The sequence below is a fragment of the Tasmannia lanceolata genome, unplaced genomic scaffold (assembly GCF_043159265.1).
Source record: "Tasmannia lanceolata isolate RefF3 unplaced genomic scaffold, GAP_Taslan_0.1 ptg000004l, whole genome shotgun sequence".
Lineage (NCBI taxonomy): Eukaryota > Viridiplantae > Streptophyta > Magnoliopsida > Canellales > Winteraceae > Tasmannia > Tasmannia lanceolata.
In genome coordinates, this window is record NW_027518681.1 from 13031046 (window position 1) to 13051924 (window position 20879).

General features: G+C 37.2%; 1 protein-coding gene across 1 annotated transcript; it reads left to right on the top strand.

The window, feature by feature from the left end:
- Positions 1 to 392: 392 nt before the first annotated feature.
- RCE1 (RUB1 conjugating enzyme 1) lies at positions 393 to 12216 on the top strand. The gene is made up of 7 exons (XM_077377132.1): positions 393 to 542; positions 2184 to 2248; positions 8068 to 8181; positions 10769 to 10877; positions 11110 to 11188; positions 11465 to 11581; positions 11772 to 12216. The coding sequence occupies exons 3-7, from the start codon at positions 8073 to 8075 to the stop codon at positions 11907 to 11909; spliced, it is 552 nt and encodes a 183-aa protein (XP_077233247.1). The 5' UTR covers positions 393 to 542; positions 2184 to 2248; positions 8068 to 8072; the 3' UTR covers positions 11910 to 12216.
- The last annotated feature ends 8663 nt before the right edge of the window (positions 12217 to 20879 follow it).

Here is a 20879-nt window from a genome sequence, read left to right on the forward strand (position 1 = left end):
TTGCCGTTTAATGTGAAAATGTGAACCCGCTTTATTTTTTCCTTGGTAAATTATTTTTTAGTAGAAATTTTTTCCTTGTTTTCAAGGAAAACTGAAACACCAGATCTTATGAATAATATCATGGTAGTTTGATTTTCCTTGTTTCCCAAAAGGGAGATGATTTTTTCACCCCCGTTATAGGATGATGCGCCCCCCTTTAACGTGAAATGTGGGCAGACTAAAAACCTTTTTGACGTCAAATCACGTTAAGAGGGAGGGTGGGGGCATTGTGAAAAAATCATCGCCCTTTCCTTGCTTTCAAAGAGTAGGATGCATCGGTCATTGAAGAAAAAGAAAAGAGTAAGTTGGTAAGATGATATTCGTTCCAGCGGATGACGGGACCTGTCCATTGTCAGACTAGGAAAGAAAACCTTTTTTAAAACGCAGACACGCCTTTTTCTTCTGCAAATATTATTCATCTCCCTGTTTTTTCTTCTCCCCCCTTTTCCTTTTTTGCCGGGTGAAAAACCTCTGCTCATTTTCTTCGAACGATTATTAATCAAGTAATCTTCCTCTCCTTTTGTTTTTTCTATTCGATTTCTATTTCTCTCTGTCTCCTCTCTCGATTGCGTAGTTCAGTAAACCCTAATTTCATGTCTCTACCATACGATGAAACCCTGTATTGGGAAACTCGTCTTTTCCTGATTTCGTCTCTCTTTTTAGGGTTTCGATGACTTTTTTGGTGTTACTTTTTCCTATTTTTTATTTCATTTAGCTTTTTGTGAGGTTGCTTTGGTGGAAATTACGTTTGATTTTTTTTTTTTTTTTTTGGCTTAGGTTATAGGTCTAGGGTTTTGTATTGGTTTTGTTTCTGATGGTAATCAAGCAGTTGATTCCTGTTTTGTTTTCTTCTTAGTAATTGCTTTTTTGTCCATGCAAATGCAATTCTTAATTGTGTGTGTTTTGGAAATTGCTTTTGAATTTTTATTGTTTTAGGTTATATAGGTCTAGGGTTTTGTAGTGGTTTTGTTTTTTTATAGTATTCAAGTGGCTGATTCGTGTTTTGTTTTCTCCCTTTAGTAATTGTTTTTTTACTATGCGATTCTTAATTGTGTGGATTTTGGAAATTGCGTTTGAATTTTTATTGTTTTAGGTTATAGGTCTAGGGTTTTGTAGTGGTTTTGTCTCTTATAGTAATCAAACTGTTGATTTGTGTTTGGTTTTCTTCTTAGTAATTGCTTTTTGACCATGCAATTCTTAATTTTGTGGATTTTCTTGTATAGTCTTCATAGGAGTTTTCGATCCAATATTACTTTCGATGAGATGATAAGTTCATCACAAATTTATTGCTTGCTTGCTTTTTGTTGGTTTAATTATTCTGATTTGAAGATTTATCATGTGGGCTATTTGATTTGATTTATATATGCTGTTTGAGAGAATTCATGATTTTTATTTTATTTTTTTATTTTTTTTAAGAGCTGCACTGTCAGTCATGGTTGAGTGCATATGCTTTTACATTTTCGTTGCATGTGTTCTTCATGTGTTGTGCGAGGTGCTTATTAATTCGCTGTGACTTTGGTTGTTTAAGAAGATTTATTGTTTCGTTTTCTAATTATGACACAGTTTGATTGTTGAGGTTGAGGAATATTTCAGGTTGGTGTACAAACATGATTTGATTCATTTTATATATGTACCCCAGTACATAGTAAGAAACCTTGCTTGAGTTCTACTTGTATGTTACATCTTACATGATTGTATCATATGGCTGAAGAAATGGCTTATCATGATATCTTTTCCCCCCTGTTATTATCACCGTCGTCATCATCATCACCACCACCACCACCACCACCACCACCATCATCATTATTATGGTTGAATGATATTATTATTGCCGTTGTATTGTCTTTTTATTTACACATGTTTTTTTGGGGTGGTCAGTTGTGGGTGTGGATGGGTTGGGGTTGGTTCACTTCACCATGATCTAAAATCGGGGCCTTCCTACATCATTTTTACTAATTAGGATAATTTTAGATAATTTTCTATGTATTTAATTGTCTGGAACAATGTTTGTGTATGCATGTAAATAGAAAAATAGTTTTTCATCTACAGTATTAACTTGATTTTCCTTTTGACTTTGGACATTTGATGGACTCTTTGTGCTTAACATTGTCTATACTCTCTCTTTTCTGGATGTTCTTTGGCAGAACAATTTTTATTGCCGACGTGTGGGCTCCAGGGGAAAATTATCCAAATAAGCATACATAGTCAAGTAAGTTTCTGGTTCTAGCTTTGTTCTATTTTTGCCGTAAATGGTCTCAATTGTTGCTTGCTTTTTGCATATCATTTATAGCTAGTCTTTAGCCAATTCTAAGATTGATTATGCTTGTACAAAAAAACCATCTCACTTAAACACCATTTAAGAACACAAGAAAACAGATCAAAGAGGTCTTAATGTGACCACAATGGTCATTATGAAGCAAAAGTATTATTATTGGGGTTTTGTATTTGACTAGAATATTCTCCACTGATACTGTTCACCATTTTGAGCATGGGAGTTGTCTCAGGCACCTCAAAATTCAATATCTCAGCCACTTCCAAATCACTAAAAAGTAAAATTTAAAAACCATGAAAAAGGTAAAGATAAAAATTTAGGATGATAAACCTCTTCATTAAGATGACGGGATAGAGACTGAACTTTAGCAAATCTACCTGATGGGTATCAATTTAAGTGATTATGAGAAGCAGTGGCTCGCCAGTGAGATTGCGGTGATTCTTGACCGCTTGGAGGGAGGCTATTCTGCAATCTTCCAACACACATGGCGTTTTGCAAGCTGAGAGGCATACCTGGTTGGCTAGATTGGGAGTATGCATTGGAAGGATTGGAGATTTTGATTTTCTCCTCCTTAGGCCCTGTTTGTTTCAGATTATGACAACTGATTGTCAGCCCTAAACCTATTATTAGACTCAAATCAAATGTAAATTTGAGTCCAATCATAGGTTTGGGGCTCACAATCGGTTGTCATAATCTCAAATGAACAGGGCCTTAATGTTGTAGTATCACCTCTGTTGTATACCCTCTTCTTACCCCCTGCATCATATCTGGACCTACCCACGCCCATTAGTCTTATACCCTGTTAGACACCTTTTAGGCTATAGTTTGACATTAGTTAGTAGATCTAATTGTTTTAATATACTGATATACATATCTGATTTCTTTTATTAGTATTTGATTTCTCTTTGATTAGATACTAATATTGGAGCTTTACTTGGATGAGTTATTTTAAAAGCTTTGGATCTTCATGTAAATTCTAGATTTTTATTATTATTATGTGCTGATTATTTTTATTTGGGAATGCATGTTGGTATTAAACTGAATTAGAAACCTTTTCTAAGCTCTAAATTTCATAGAAAAAAAATCTGTGCACCCTAGGTTTGCATCACCTTTCAAAAAGAAAGAAAGAAAGAAAAACAAATAAACTGGAAGAAAATGAAAACTTAGGTACTTGAATAAATAATTGGCTAAATCCAAGACTTTGCTACTTTGATTCGTAATTAGAGGGATCAAATGAAGCTTTTTGTCAGATTTTGAAACAGAAATTGTAAAAATAACGTAATTGGTGTTCCTTAGCTTTGAAATGCCAGTAGAATGGGATAAAAATGGTCATAGAGAAACTCCAAAGCCATCGATTGTCATTTCTAAGAGATGTGTCAAATGCATGTGGCTTATCGTAGCATATATTCTTGTTCAAGTTTTTAAGATGCATTTTTCTCGGATGAAACTGATTGAATGAGCATGGTACGAGGGTTTATAAAATACATGGCCCGTATCGTGTATCACATAATTAATAATCGAAGACATTGTATGATACTTCTTGGCATTTTGAATGAGACATGTAGTCACGTACCCTCTTTTTGCAGAAATTGGCGTAGCTCTGCTTGAATTTTGATGCCAAAATTGTTGGCATCATGTAATTACATTTTCTTTATTTTGATGGATGGGTTGTTATAAAAATGGAAAGAGATCCAACTATTTTGGGGCGGGCAATATTTCAGTCCTATTACAAATTTCCATGATTTTTCTTTTGTCTTTATTAGAAATAACTTTGAGGCTCTCCTCTCGTAGCATTAAATTCTTTAGGAAGACTGTTTATGGTTTGATGTATCCCTTGGATCCGATTAATATCCATATCCTAAGGCCCAGAATTGTGCTGAAATGGACCCAGGCATAGATTCAAAATCCGTCTGAGCATCCTAGATCTGATTGGAGGATGCTAATGTACAAAAATATCCTTCATATTGTAAATGAAAGAGTATTTATGGAGGTTATTTGTGCCATATAAAATCACTAATCAAAGCCGTTTTCACTCCTTTTGAATGAATGGAGTCTCAAGTAGATTCTCTTCCCCTCTTTCTTGTTTTCCTTTTCCCTCTCTGCTCTTTCCCTTACCTTAAGATTTAATCGATTAGAGATTAACTTAACCCTAGGTGCTTGTATGTGGTTCAAATTTATACCTTTGCTTACTAGTATTATTTTACTTTTCTAGAAGTTTAGATCAGTCACAAAGAAGGGACTAATTCGCTTGAATAAACTACATACACTCTAGGAGTGTCAAAAACATTCTAAATTTTTCAAAAATTATAATGGTGTACAACATAGGTAGGACCTAGGAGGCTAGGACACTTCGATGGACCTGTTCAAGTCAAAATGGATAGTGACCTAGACCCTGAAAGTAGGATTCGAAGGTGACACTGAATAGGATCCACTCGATAAGGGATCAGAATGGATTGTGTCCAAGACATAGGTGGATCCTATTCGAATTGGATTCGTTGACATCGCCCTCTACCAAGGAATCAAACCATAGTTTCAAACCTTCCTTGCATCGTTGTTGACTCCCTTTTAGTTTTACATTGGCCGCGTTCTCATCCGATGTGCGTTTTGCCCTTGAAGTCAATCAAAACTCCTTTGATTCTCCCTAGTTATGACCACATCAACCGAGTACTCGGGCACATCGCACAGAGTTGACTAGCATCAACTGAGCACTCTGGCGCACCCGCAGAGTTGACTAGAGTCAACCGAGCACTCGGACTAGGATTTTCTTTGTCTGCGCATTTTGAATCACCGAATCAAACTTCGGTTTTGGTCTGGTTATCAATCCCCGCGGAAGTGAAAATGAATCGTGAAAGTTTATGAAGTCCAAGGAAATTGTGGATGTCAGTGGAAACGATAGAAATTTAAGATGCAATTTTACTAAATGCTAGAACAAGCACAAAACACACTCAGAAACCATCACATAATGATTTCTTTTTGCTCTTTGCCTTGATAATCTTGATCGAGGTTATTTTGATGGCTTGCTGTTTTTACTTCTTTGATAAAATTCTGTTGTCATTTAAAAAAAAAAAAAAAAACTATTAACAAGCGGGTTTGCGCAAGTCTGGAACAATAAGCTTTATTCTAAACATAGATTTTTCACATGTTTTGAAAGCTGATGATCGTGCCATTTTTTTACTTTCCAAATTCCAGCTTACAATCAAACTTTGGACTTCGTTTCAGACTTTTATCCCTACCAAAACCGACGCTTGTTGCCTGAAATTTAAGACCATGCTATCAACCTCCATGCTTACTACCCTTTATATGATTGAACTGGTCTCCTTACGAGTGCCAATGATTTTTAATAACATTAATAGCACAGGAAATAAAGGTCTCTGAGTTTCTGAGGATGGTTTGACATTGATGGAATTTTTTTCGACCAATGGTAGCGGCCAAAATCCAAGCTAGAGATATGTTTAAATCTTGGTGGTAGCAGCCACAATCTAATCTAGAGATATGATTAAATCTTGAGGTCTATGAAACAAGTCTCAGATTTCCTTTTATATTACAGTTTGGTCCATATCACTACTCCCAACTCCTGTTCTGATCATGAAAGTCCATATCACTACTCCCAACTCCTGTTCTGATCATGAAAATCCTCTCTAAACTCTGCATGAGCTGTTTTCTGAATTCCATAATGACAACTAAATGAATGGTTTCAACTTTTGAGTCTCAAAAGTTAACTGCCCTCTATTTTTATGAGAAATTATATGGTGGCTTACCGTGAAGTCCCGTGAAGGTGGTACGATGGAAGTACCGTCCTTGATATTTGATCCAACAGCAGCCTCTTAAAAAGTGCGCTGCTGTTGGATCAAATATCAAGCGTGGTACCGCAATGACGGTACTTGACGGCCGGGCACCATATGAAAACTCCTATTTTTATAAGTGAATTACCAACTTCAATATGCGATATAGTTGATACGTGAAGGCACACCGCATCAAGATACTGTGATTGACGTGATGATTGGTTCTTCATTGGTATAGGTAAAAAAAACATTGGAAGGATGCAACTCTCATGTATTTCATTTCTCATCTGGGCTTAATGAGGATCATCCTAATGCTATTGTGTAAATGCAAGCTTTAATTTCATTAAAAAGTCCAAATGGCACTGACACAATCCTTATTCCTTAATTTACCATTGATTTTGGTCTTCTAAGTTTTCAAATTCAGATGGATGGTGACTTGTCTGATGTGATTTGTTGGGCTAAGGTATTAGTGTAAGGCCGTGGCCCGTGGAGGTTGGCACGACACATTGATGGGATCACAGATTTGGTTAGAGAGAGAAGGTTTTCACACATTCTGAGGAGTGCTAATGATTTGGCCGATAATTTGGCTAAATCAAGGGTTTCTAGGGTGCTCTGTTTTTTGGGCCCGAGTTGCTCGCCGATTTTGTTTTGTAATTTGTCTTCTTTTATAAAAAATTGTCCTCTTTGTAAAAAAATCCTTTAATTTCCCATCTGACTATGTTGTTATCAAGTTCATTAGGATTGATTGCAAAACCTGTCTTCTCTTTTTTTTGGTGGGCAAAGTGGGGTTTGGCAGGACCTCAACTAGAATTAATTAAAACATATAAAAGATTACAATCTCAAGTAAAGGACTCCCATGGAGTCATTAAGGATTATATCCTGCAAGGGAGAAGGGAGTGGACAAGAAATAGGAATATTTTCCCCTTTACACGGGTAATCTAGTTTAGAGAGGTAATCTGCCACGCCATTAGCTTCTCTCTCCAGGTGTGGGAGATTCTCCCACTCTTGAACACCCCCTGGTTTTTTCTAATTTGAACCAGGCTAGTGATACTTTTCCAAGGGCATTTGGTCTTCCCATTAATGATATTGACCGCGTTGAGAGAATCCGATTCGATCCATATGTTTGCGATGCCTTTTTCTTTGGCAAGAAGAGTTCCTTGGAGGATGGCTTGGATCTCAGGGACGTAGATTTCTTCCAGCATGATGTTGAGGATGAAAAGTCCTAGTATATTGCTGCCATTATCTCGCAGTATGCCCCAATTGATGCTCGGGTGTCACTCAAGGATGTGTCTGTGTTAATTTTTATGATCCTGGATCTGGCTTGACCCATACACATGGCTTTGGATTTGAATGTTTTGAGAAAACCATGCAGTTCAGTTTGGATGCTACTTGGGCATTTCTCTCCGAAGGGACGTCATTGAGCTTTAGAAAATGAAGCCTAGCCTGAACATGATGGAGGATGGTGGTGAGGATGGCACTTTTGCTTTCGGCTGCCTTCAAAAGTTCTGATATTTCTCTCTTGCCAGATTAATATTTGGTAGCTTCGAAAGCGATTTTGATGGCAATGGATGTTTGCTTTCTCACCTTGAAATGATGCCTGATCCATTCTTCTTCTCTCAATGAGTGCTTTGGTTTTCTTCGATGATTGAAACGTCCGAGGAGATGGACCTCCAAATCCAAGCTGAGTACAAGCAACCATATATTGCGACCAAAACCTGTCTTCTCTTCCAAATAACAACTAGTTTTGTACTTGAGCTCTTTTATTTTGACCTTGAGGGGGCTTGCTGCTTTTCCATAAGCCTTGTAGCTCAATGTATTATTTTGTTTTCTGTGCTGTGTTAAAAGTACTTGCGATCTAATGGTTTTGTTGCTGTTTTTGTTGTTGTTTGTTGTTGTTGTTGTGTGTGCGCACACTTATTGGAAGAAACAATTTTACATGCTTTGACTCCTAATATCAAGTTCATCTTATTGTAGGAATAATGATTAGGCTTTTTAAAGTGAAGGAGAAGCAAAGAGAAATTGCTGAAAATGCCAATGGAAAGGCACCTGTTAAGAAGCAAAGTTATGGGGAATTACGTCTTCATAAAGGTTTCATTTTCCTCAAATACAATTGGTCTTTCAGTTGGTTCTCTTATCTTCTACTTATTCCGAATATCAATTAACAGGTACCTGGAATCGTCATATTCACCTTTTGTGAAAATATGTAATAACATATCTTGGTACACAATCTTGTTTTCCCTAGGAACATTTTTGTTGAACTGTAATTGGCAAATCCTAAAATATACTGATAACAGAAAACAAGTTCACTCAGTTAGTTTTAAGCCCTAAACTTCTTGTTGAATAATAATATTAAGTAAACCTAAAAGTGACACATAGGGTTAGTAGAAAGGTTGTAGAAAGGAGCCTTAATCCAAACAATTCAAGATTTTATTGGTGTTGCTATCATTATTATTAGGGAAATGACATTTCCACCCCTTTTTCAGCATTTTCACCCTCTTTTGTTTGTCTTTACTTGAAAATGACTTCATTTTAATGAAAATGCGAAGAAAAAGGAGGTGGAATTATAGTTATCTTTAGAAAAGACAAACGTGGTGGAAATATCATTTTTCTTTTTATTATTAGGTATTGTTTTCTCGATGCTTGTAATTAAAAAAAGAAATGCTATCTTGATGCGCCAACCAAGTCGGCATGCTTTGACGTGCTTTGGTTTGTGTAGTCAGTGTGCCCATCTCTAAACTGTTAGGGTGTAAATGATGGGCCCACTGATTCCACCATATCAACGTGTCTCCATGCTTTTTTTAAACGGTGCAGATATATTGATAAAAGGGACACAAGAGGCCTACCATTCAGAGAGAGAGAGAGAGAGAGAGAGAGAGAGAGAGCATAAAAGGCCCCCTTGATCAGATAGTCAAGACCAACACTGAAACAAAAACAGAAAATAGAGCAAGAACCTCAAGGGGATGGTGATTGAAAACCTCCAAAGCCACTTTATCAACACTTGAGGGAGCCAACTAATTCACCTCTATGTCCAAATCCTTCTCAATAGCATCAAAGAATTTCCATGGGAACCCTTTGCCCTCCACTCATTGAATGGACATTGGCATAATCCCTGTCAACTGTTAATGAATCAAGAAGGGAAGGGTTGACAAGGGGAATCCCCGCATCAGAATCCCACTCAACAACACCGGAATATCTGCCTCGTTCGAGTCTGTCTCGCCAATCGAACAAAAGAAGGCCCACTTAATCGAGCTGTTAGCACTGCGAAGAAGACCCACACTGCAATCAGTACCCAGGGCCATTAGAGTTTAGCTTAATGAACCCAATGGAAGGGGTGAGAATCTTTGCGTCTACCATTCGATCTGATATCTGCTTTGTACTATATCTCATGAAAAATGAATGGAAGACTCCAAAATGCATATGGAAATAAACTCCGAAGGAGAAGATATCTTGTTGAATACTACACCCTTCTGATGAAGCCCTTGAAGATCCTGTGATTCCACCCCTTCCAAACTAATCATAGACAAGGTTTAAAATTTCGGTGTCGGTTTTGGTTGGAACAGAAATGGAAACATTTCAGTTTCGGTGGAAATTTCGGCGGAGATCTTGTAAATTCACGGAAACATATGGAAACATATGCAAATGATGAACTTTTTTTCCCTTTCTAAGAAACATATGCTAATGATTTAAGCTGAAACTTTAGGAAATGCTATAAAGAACGAATACATACTTAGAAACCATCACACAAATAACAAAACTGTCTATAATGCAAAAGCTAGCAAACATGCAACATTATACTCTTTCACTATGATGCAACTTTGACTACCATATTTGAGAAAATTTATTGCATTGGGCTCTCATTTATTAGGAGTGGAATGGTAACATGATTTTGGAAAGCCTGGTCGGAAGCAAAGGGAACCCTATTTTAACGTTTTGAGTCTAAGGATGCTTATGCGAAAATTTGTAGTTTGTTCATTAATCTTTCATTTCTCAACCCCACCATAAACCATATTTGAGAAAATGTTGTGTGTTAGGCTCTCATTTCTTATGAGTAGATATAAATGTTTCGGGAAGCCGGTAGCAAAGGGAACCATATTTTAACATTTTCAGGCATTCTGACCCTGGTTTTATATTTTCACCATGGAGCTTCAATGAGCTTTGCAGCTGGAAACTATGGATGTGTAGGTGGAAATTGGTAGTTTTTTAATATTTTAAGGAACTTGCTGGAATTAAGTGCAGTGATTGAATTGTGTTTTTGTTCCTCATCTTGCTATCCACTTTATATTCTTTGATTTCTTCTGTTCTTTGCTTTAATTGGTTTCATCAAGGGCTGTGTTGGCCGACATTTGTTTCCTTTGTTGATTATTAAGATTTATCTGGTAGGAAAAACAATTAGTATCTTCTTGTGATGATGGAAAGCAGACCAAACCAAAGAATAGAATTCCTCATATTGTTAGTTCTGAATTCAAGCTTAAGCTAATTTCAGGAGTTTATTCAGCAATTTTTGTGAAGTAATACATCTATTTGTTCATTGCTTATAGACTGGGCTAACCTAATAATTTGTTAATTATTGATATTTATACTGGGTTCTCCTAATAACCAACGTTTTATTTGTTCACATTGCTTTGTTTGTAATCTCATGAGCTCCATCTTGATATCGGTATTTGTAATTTTGTAGATATCAGTGAATTGAACCTGCCCAAAACAACGACCATAACATTTCCCAATGGCAAGGATGATCTAATGAACTTTGAGGTCGCTATTCGGCCTGATGAAGGATATTATCAGTAAGTGACCAGCACCCATATCTCCAAAGATTCCATTTTGATTACAAAATTTGCTCTGCTTGGTGATCTCATCTTTCTGCTCATTGTTTTTCTCGGTGTACTGGTTCATTCGTCTATATTAGACACGGTCCACTTGGTAGACATATCTTTCTTTCTTGCCTTTTGTGTTTGTCCAATCTTCTTCATCACCACCATTTAAGAATTTATGATATGCTTCTCATGTCTTCCTTAGGGGTGGTATATTTATTTTTACTTTCCAAGTCCCTCCTATATATCCTCATGAGGCACCGAAGGTTAAGTGCAAGACAAAGGTATGGTTCCAATATCGACCAGCACATTAATCCTGCTCGTTTTAGATTATGCCAACCGATTGCGAGTCCAAAACCAATTATTGGACTCAAAATTAAACGTTAATTTTGAGGCGTTTAATTTTGAGTCCAATAATTGGTTTTGGTCTCGCAATCGATTGGCATAATATTAAACGAACAGGGCCTAATTTTAATCTACAGTACTTTTTAGTCACCAGTTTGTAGTTAACATCTTGTTCAGCTTATACATGATAACCTGTTACATTATGTTGAACACAGGTGTACCATCCTAACATTGATTTGGAAGGAAATGTCTGCCTCAACATTCTCCGTGAAGATTGGAAACCTGTCCTCAGTATAAACACTATTATATACGGCTTGCATCATCTTTTCACGGTACATTTTTTAGATAATCACATCGGTTTAAAAAAAAATAACATTGTTTTCACCTTTATACCCATCTTTGGCATTTTCTTCACCACTTGCTTTATGCAATTGTAGTTTTATAGTGTGATTTTCATTAGACTCCAGATTTACATAAATGTCCTCCTCATTTATCAAACCTCTGTGATTTTCTTGTGTGCAGCAACCTAACCATGAGGATCCCCTAAATCACGACGCAGCTGCAGTGCTTAGGGACAATCCGAAGTTGTTTGAAACCAACGTAAGAAGGGCAATGTCTGGAGGGTATGTGGGTCAGACCTTCTTCCCTAGGTGCATATAGCATTTTCCGCCAATAAGCTTCTGCAATTAATACTTTTAATGCTCGGCACGGGTGCTGTAAATTACACTTCAAAGCATCTTCCCCGACTTTTTCAAGCTTGTTTCTGCTGTAGGGCAAATTCCTTGGAGCACCATCCAAAGGAAAAGCACAAACTGGAAGATGTGTTTGTTGTCTGCTATAATTTTACTAGTTTGAAATGTTGTGTGATGTTTCTCTTTAATTTGGTGCAAAACAAAGGAGTTTGGCCTCAAATTGCTAATAGAAAACAAACTTATGATTATATAACAGCTATCTTTCAAATTTATCATCCACCTTGTCCTGAAACTAATTTGATATAACTTAAGTTTTATGATTTGCAATCTTTCAATGATCCTAATACTGTCGCAAGGCAATTCTAACTTATCCCACATAAACTTGTAGAGATTAAAAAAAAAAGGAAAGAACAAAGTGCCTGGAAATTGATGCAGACAATCTTCTATGTAAGGTTTAGTTGGAAACCCCACGACAAAATCAAGACTCCAATTTGGTAGATACTCACTGTTGGGATCAACCTTAACAATCAATTTTTGGGTCCCACAAGGGGTGTAGTCGAGAGTGTTGATCTTCTATGCCTTCATGAGTATCCACATGATCTGGGTCTATTGCTCTTCAGGCATTCCCCATTGGTAAGATTAAGTTATACGAAAATTGAACGGTTTAATTTTCGTGGTAGAACCCAAAAAAATCGTACTTGATGATGAGGGAAGAGCTAGTATCACCTGAGATCAAGGTGGGTTCTACTACTTCAAAGCCAATGGGCTGGACTTGTGGATCACTGTTACATGTTTGACAGGCATTGGTGCCCAGGGAAAGAGCTAGCTCTTGAACAATATTTGCGTCATGGCCTATCCACAGTGGGACCTCAACAAGTGAGTAGTTTGTTAAAAAATTGCAAGGACGAAATTGCCTTCATTTTCTAACTGGCCCTTTGCAAGGCACAAATTGGAGAACCCGAACCACTTTAAAATACAAGAAGCATTTCAAATTGGAGGATGAAGATCATTTGATGTGCAAGAACATCTCTCTCTCTCTCTCTCTCCACTAAAGTTGAAGGGGTTTTGTCTTGTTTCCAACGTCATAGTCTTGGGAACTTATTTTAAAGTTACATAGTTGGACCACGTTAGGTGTGCCTCAGCCTAGTTAGCCTAAACTTGGGTTTTAGGTTTAAGAAACTGCAATGATAAATTCACCCCCCTTGAAAGAAGAATACCTCCCCTTTAACAGAAATCGTTAGATATGTTTTAGGGCAGGAGGAGAAAGCGTTTAACTCCAAAGCATTAAAACTTAAAGATTTCTGTTAAAAGGGGTGTATTTTTCTTTCAAGGAGGTGAATTCATCACTGCCTTAAGAAAGAGTGGAACCGAGCAAGCCTACGGCATGAGGAGGGGTAGTTTTGCCATTTTTGAGAAGAAAAAGCTAAAAAACAGGAACCAAATAAAGCCTATTTTTTCAGTTCCATCCTTAGCTACACCGACGGCTTAAAATAAAATGGGCACACATTGTTTGGGTGATCCAAACCATTCATTTGATAGGCCCTCACATTGATAGGGTGTGCCAAAAAAATCAGCCCGATTGGATCATCCCAACCCTTCAAACTATGGAGGCAAAAATGGACAGATTTGTGAAGGTTTTTACACATCCATTTTTGCCTCCACAAATTGTAGGGTTGGGATGATCCTATGGAGCTGATTTTCTGGGCACACCCTATCTATGTGAGGGCCCATCAAATGAATGGTTTGCATCACCGAAACAATGTGGGGCCCACTGTATTTTAAGGCGTCGGTATAGCTAAGTTAGCTACACGTATGTGTAGCTACACTTTTCTCTCTCTCTCTCTCTCTCACACACACACACATACACACACACACACACACACATATATATATATATATATATATATATATATATATAGAGGAAAGTGTTGGTGAGCTTAAGCTCACCAAACTTATGGTGAGCTTAAGCGCCCAATCACATTGAGGCCTACTTTGTTAGGATGATCCAAAGTATTCATTTGAAAGGCCCTTACATAGATGGGGTGTGTACCAAAAATCAGCTCCATAGGATCATCTTAACCCATCCATTTGTGGAGGTAAAAATGGACAGACATTATTTGTCCACAAATTTGCCAATTTTTGTCCTCCACAAATGGAGGGGTTAGGATGATCCTATGGAGCTGATTTTTGGTACACACCCTATCTATGATAGGGCCTTGCAAATGAATGGTTTGGATCACCACAGAAAATGTGGGACCCATGTGATTGGAGCGCTTAAGCTCACCAAACTCACCAACACTTTCCTCATATATATATATATATATATATATATATATATATATATATAGAGAGAGAGAGAGAGAGAGAGAGAGGTTCCTGAGGTGGCACTAGCACTACCTTATATGAGGTGGCGCTAAAAAACATAGGGCCGACTTTGTTTGGATGATCCAAAGCATTCATTTGATAGGCCCTCACATAGATAGGGTGCCCACAAAAAATTAACTTCATAGAATCATCCTAACCCTTCCATTTGTGGAGGTTAAAATGGATGCGTATATCTAAACCTCCACAAATGGAAGGGTTAGGATGATCCTATGGACCTGATTTTTTGTGGGCACCCTATCTATGTGAGGGCCTATCAAATGAATGCTTTGGATCATCCAAACAAACTGTCCCCTATGTTTTGTGAGCTCCACCTCATATAAGGTAGCGCTAGCGCCACCTCAGGAACTGTTTACTCATATATATATATATATATATATATATATATATATATATATATATATATATATATATATATATATGTGTGTGTGTGTGTGTGTGTGTGTGTGTGTGTGTGTGTGTGTGTGAGGAAAATGATTGTAAGCTTGAGCGCACCAAGCTTAGGTGAGCTTGAGGGCCCAAAACACATGGGTCCCACATTTTTTGTGGTGATCCAAACCATTCATTTGCAAGGCCCTATCATAAATAGGGTGTGTACCAAAAATCAGCTTCATTGGATCATCCTAACCCCTCCAAAAGCGGAGGGAAAAAATGGGCAGATTTGTGGCAAACACGGTCTGTCCATTTTGCCCTCCACTTTTGGATGAGTTAGGATGATCCTATAAAGCTGATTTTTTGTGCACACCCTATCTATGTAAGGGCCTTTCAAATGAATGCTTTGGATCATCCTAACACAACCCTAAGATTTTTTTCTCTTTTCGTTTGTTATGTTTTATTTTTAGTTAGGCTTTCTTTCAAGAGCCCAATCTTATATTGAAAGAAGATACGTGGATATGGAGAAGAAATCAAAAGGAGAATTCCTGATTGACGATATAATTGAGTTTCACATCCTTCCTCGCCTCCCTATGAAGTCTCTCTTCACATTCAAATCCATATGCCAAAGTTGGAAAACACAAATCTCTCGGATTTTGCCAACTCCCCTAAACGTCGTCTGTTTCGAATTTACCACTAATGAAAATTAACTGGCATTCATCTCCCAACAGCGAACCGGACCTTACTCTCCTTGTTATAAACTAGTTCTACCTTTTCACCAGCAAACGTGAACTACACTTGCAAGTATATATTTTCTTCGATGATGGGCAAGTGGGAGTGGGAGGTATCTAGAACGAAGATTATCCAATTTGAACTTTATTTTCGATCATTTTACATTGGCGGCCTTTTGTATTGGAAAGCTGACCTTTCCAATAAAATTTGTGGAGTTCGACCGTACCCGGATGGAAGTCATGCAGGTCTCATCCCATTTGAAGTTGGTAAGATGTTAAAAGATGTTGTCATGATCCGAGGAAGGGATGGTAGGGTTGCTTGCACTGTAATCAGAGGCAAAGGGATAGAGATCTGTATCATGAACAAACACAACCAATTTTTAAAGAGGTATTCCATTGGGTTGGAGACAATATTCAGAAAGAGGCGTGCATACATTCGGAATCCAAGGCTATTGCCCTGTGAGCGTGGAAAGTGGGTGATGTTTTGGATGGGAAGGACGGCCTTCTCTTATGATCATAAGACAAGAGAGTTGAGAGATTTCCGACTGCTTGATAGGATTCAGTACCCTTGCAAAGAAAGCGTCTTCTATCCTGACTTCATAGCATACAAGAAAAGTCTAGTTCCAATACCCAAGATGAACGAGCCTGATAGCCAGAGTCCTTCTTCACGTACTAGTAAGAAACCCAGTACATGGTGAAAATAAAAATACATTGGCATTTTTCCATTAGACAAAAAAATGAGATCAGAACAAGTCTTACTAAAGATTCAAAACTCATGAATATATCAATTATGGAACACTTTAAGATTCATTCCATTTAGTCGCAGATTAAGAAAATCATAAAACAAAATTAAGACCAGAAGTATCAATGTGCTTCCAAAATCATATTTAGCATGAGATGAACTTTTCAGTTTAGGATGTCTAACAAAGTAATGAAATGAATTGATTCCAGTTTAGGATATCTGCAAACTCTGTCAAGTTTGTAGATAATCCATGATCTCATCATCGTGAAAATGGGGGCCAATTTGAATTTATACTCCGTGATCTCATCATCGTGATTGAGCTAGCATCAGTCATCCCAAAACCTACCTCAACACCTAAAGCCAGAATTTTTGGAAAGTGGACATCAAATCCAGTATAGCATCATAAAAAAGTAAAGCCTCTTTGATATAGCCACTGAGAGCTAAGACTTAAGATATCCGTGTCCCGGTAGATTCCTCCCTCAAAGAGGACAAGTATTTTTCCTCTATTGCTTGAACCACCTATGAGTTCGACATAATATAAAAAGAGTAATGGTAGAGAAACAGAGAGTATGACCTAAAAGTAGACCAAACAAATTGATTGACGCCACATCCTCAGAAGTGATTTGAGACATTAAAAAGCAAGATGATATTTTCACCCCCTGCATGCACGCTCCCCTTATAACGTGATTTGACGTCAAAAAGCGTTAAGTTGCCCACTTTTCACGTCAAATCAAGTTATGAGGGGAGCGTGCAGGTAATGCAGTGGGAGTGAAAATATCATCGCCCTATTAAAAAATGTATGAGTGCAAATTAGATATTAAAGCTTCTTTGGTATATAATTTCTAAACTCACAAGCAGCATCAATGAAAACAGAATAAGTATAACCCTCCTACCCAAAACATATAAGCAGAAGCATCAAACCATCAAACCCATGATTTCTTATTACATTTTATTTCAAAATTATGTGACCGTCACTCGTTGTAAACGCCAGACTGTAAATGCTATGAGATATTTAGGGCCTATTTGGATAGCACCAAAATCGGTCCTTAATGTCATTTATAAATGAGACATTGGGGTAAAATCTCCCCTTTTAACGTTATTCATTAAGTTTTAAAGGCAAAAGAAAACGTTAAAGGGGGTGAATTTATCCTCAAGCAGTGAACCATTCTCACAGAAACTGTTAAAGGGGGGGATATCAGCTCCCTTAAAGAAATAGTAAATGCACTTTGGTGAGATATTCCTATGGGGGATGCCCTTTGTAGCTGATTTTTTGCAAGCATGCCCTTCAGTTAAGCATCCTTCACATAATGATACTTACATTTTATGGGAAAAGAATGATATTTTCACCTCTTTTTCCATCATTTCCACCCTCATTTGTTTTTTTATTCAATGTTAGGAAAAGACAAATTAATAGAGTGGAAATGCTGAAAAAGGGACTGGAAATATCATTTTTCCCATTTTAATATTGTTCCTTGTTTAATTTCTCCACAAAGCGTGCGTCCTAGTAAGATGAGATTATAGAAGGTACATCTTCTAAGTTTTTAATAAATATACTGCACGCACACAAAGCAAACATACTCTTTCTTAAGAGATTATTATATTTCACATCTTTTCTCGTTTTGTTTCTCAAAATATGCTCCATGTTCTACCATTATCTTATATTTGTATTTATTACACAATTAAGACTTCAGAAACGATATTTCCACTCCTTTTCTAAGATTTGCACCCTCTCTTGTTTGTCTTTATGTGGAAATTCAAACAAAATGGAGGAGAAATACAATTATTTTAAAGAAAAAACAAGCAAAGGGCGTGGAAATCTCATTTCCCTTGGGGCCCGTTTGGATGCCGAGAAGATTTTGATTTTGGATTTCTCACATTTGCAGTTCATTTTGTGTTGTGATTTGGATCCGGATCAAATCCTTGGATTTCCAAAATCAACAATTGACGGTGAAAAAAATCAGATTTCCAAATATGTTGTGGGAATAAGAAATTGGAAATCCACAGATATGGCAGTTTCCTTCACCCTCTCCCCTCCAGTAGGAAGTACCCCCTTCCCTCTCTGTCTCCCTCAACATGAGATGGTGGATCTACTCATTTTGTATTCAAAACTCAATTTCAAATCCAAATACAAAATATGAGGTATCCAAAGGGGCCCTTAAGATATATTATTCAATAAAGGTGATAAAATCCTTACTCCTGTTTTTTAACTTTTAATAACAGCACTGCTAATTTTAAACACTTCTTTTGTATCGTATCGGCCGATTATAGTTCTTTTTGAGAATTATTAACAGCTCATTAAAAAATACCTGGTGTTGGCACTACCATATTTTAATAATTGCAGTTATTCACCTTGTTTTTTTCTTTTTTAATTACAATTACCATATAGCTCTCAGAAGGAAATTTAAAAAGATAAAATGAGGTGAATTAGTGCAATTATTAAAACATAGTAGTGCCAATATCAATAGCCTTAAAAAGTATAAGAAACTGTAACAAATAGAGTGCTATTCAAAGAGGAGATAAAGTCATCTCTCTGATAAGGCCTACCAAAAAAATGTCCAAGTACCAAGAAAAAAATAAGGTGCCAAAATCAAAAGAAGGGGGCTTGAAGAACGGTTTTAATAAATTTAATAATAATCTCTTGCCGTGTTCGCAAAGTTGGGGATTGAACCTCTAGAACAATGTCAATCCATTCCTATCTTAATTACCAAAAAAAAGTGTTAGCAAAACATAGTGCCATTATAAAAAAAGGGGGCTGGAAGAACGGTTGTGATTATTTAATTAATAACAATTTGCCGTGTTAGCAAAACACATAGAAAAAATCAACGTGGCACGTCATCACGTGTAGAACGCGGAGTCTAAATCCCAGTTTTTGAGATAAGAAACGTCGAAAAGACTTGCCCACGTGAAGGGAAATTATAAAAAGGGATAATTACATTTACACCCCCCTCTAGTTTCTGACACATCCACTTCCACCGCTATAGTTTAAAACGTTACAAATGCACCCTGTAGTTTCAATTTGTTTAAGGTTTGCCCCCTCAGCTGAAGGTTCATCCATAGATTGAAGGGTTAGGATGATCCGATGGAGCTGATTTGTTGGGTACACCTTATCTATGTCAGGACCCATCAAACGAACGCTTTGGATCATCCAAATAATGTGGGTCCATACCCGAATCCAAACACTACCAAACGCTTTGGATTCGGGTATGGGCCCACATTATTTGGATGATCCATATTATTTGGATGATCCAAAGCGTTCATTTGATGGGTCCTGACATAGATAGGGTGTGCCCAAAAAATCAGCTCCATCGGATCATCCTAACCCTTCAATCAATGGACGAACCTTCAGCTGAGGGGGCAAACCTTAAACAAATTGAAACTACATGGGTGTATTTGTCAGGTTTTAAACTACAGGGGTGGAAGTGGATGTGTCAAAAACTAGAGGGGGTGTAAATGTAATTATCCCTTATAAAAACTCGTAAATGTTTGGATCTACGTTCATTGAAATTACAAGGATACCCCTTGCAGGTATTAAAAAAATGTATAAAATGTGATTCTCCCAAATTAGAAATGCAAAGTTTAATTTTGCTGAAATTATGAATCAAGGGCATACTTTTGAAAATCATGAACAAATATGTTTAAGGACATGAACACCCTTCTTGCTTTTCCCATCACCTTTTAGGTACGGATCCCAATGTCATTTCACATACAATTTTCACTTTTTATCTTCTTCGTCTCCAAGCCTTTACTCCATACCCATTGCCATTGCCATTAAGAAAAAAAACTCCATTGGTTCTCTTTATTTTGCTTTGGATAATAAACCTAGGGAAATGTTATCGGCGCTACTATATTTTGACGAGGGCACTCCTCACTTTATTAAAAGTACGGTATGGCCCGCACCAGGTATGGCCCACACCATAGGATGATCCAAACCGTCCATTAGATGGGCCACATCATAAATAGGTTGTGCCCCAAAAATCAATTTCAATGGTTTGATCCTAACCCTCCGATCTATTGAGGGTTAGGATCAACCCTCTAACATTCAGATCGGAGGGTTATGATCAACCTATGGAAATGATTTTTTGGGCACAAACTATTTAGGCCGTGGGCCATCTAATGAACGGTTTGGATCATCCTATTGTGCAGGCCATACCATACTTTTAATAAAGTGAGGAGTCCCTCATCAAAATATAGTAGTGCTGATAACATTTTCCAAAACCTATGCTCTGGTATGGCCATTGTCCTCCATTTTGCTTTGGATAATAATGGAACCACTCTTTCCATATTTGGCCCGTGGTGTACATGTGTTGGACAGTGATAATATAATTATGTGGTGGTATCAGTATTTTAAACCTCGGAACCACTATAATTCTTCTTTTAGAACCACAATTTTGATTTTGGCAACACCTTTTTAAATCTTGGGACCACTATCTTGAAAATGGAACCATTATTTCTGCCTTAATTAGGAACCACTCTTTTGATATTTGAACTACTCATTTCATAATGCAAAAGCCACTCTTTTGATATTGGAACCACTCTTTTGATATTGGAACTACTCTTTTCATAATGAAACCACTATTTCCATACTAGAACCACTCTTTTCATCATGAAACCACTCTTTTCATACTGGAACCATTCTTTTCATATTGGAATCACTTCGTTCGGGAGTCCGAATGAGAGTTCAATATTTTGTGATGGAAGTGGTACCCAATCG

Bases quoted from the DNA above. Each gene is read 5' to 3' on its own strand.
- RCE1 (XM_077377132.1), top strand. From the start codon at position 8,073: ATGATTAGGCTTTTTAAAGTGAAGGAGAAGCAAAGAGAAATTGCTGAA. The intron at 8,182-10,768 runs GTTTCATTTTCC...GTAATTTTGTAG, and splicing joins GGAATTACGTCTTCATAAAG to ATATCAGTGAATTGAACCTG. The intron at 10,878-11,109 runs GTAAGTGACCAG...TGTCTTCCTTAG, and splicing joins CCTGATGAAGGATATTATCA to GGGTGGTATATTTATTTTTA.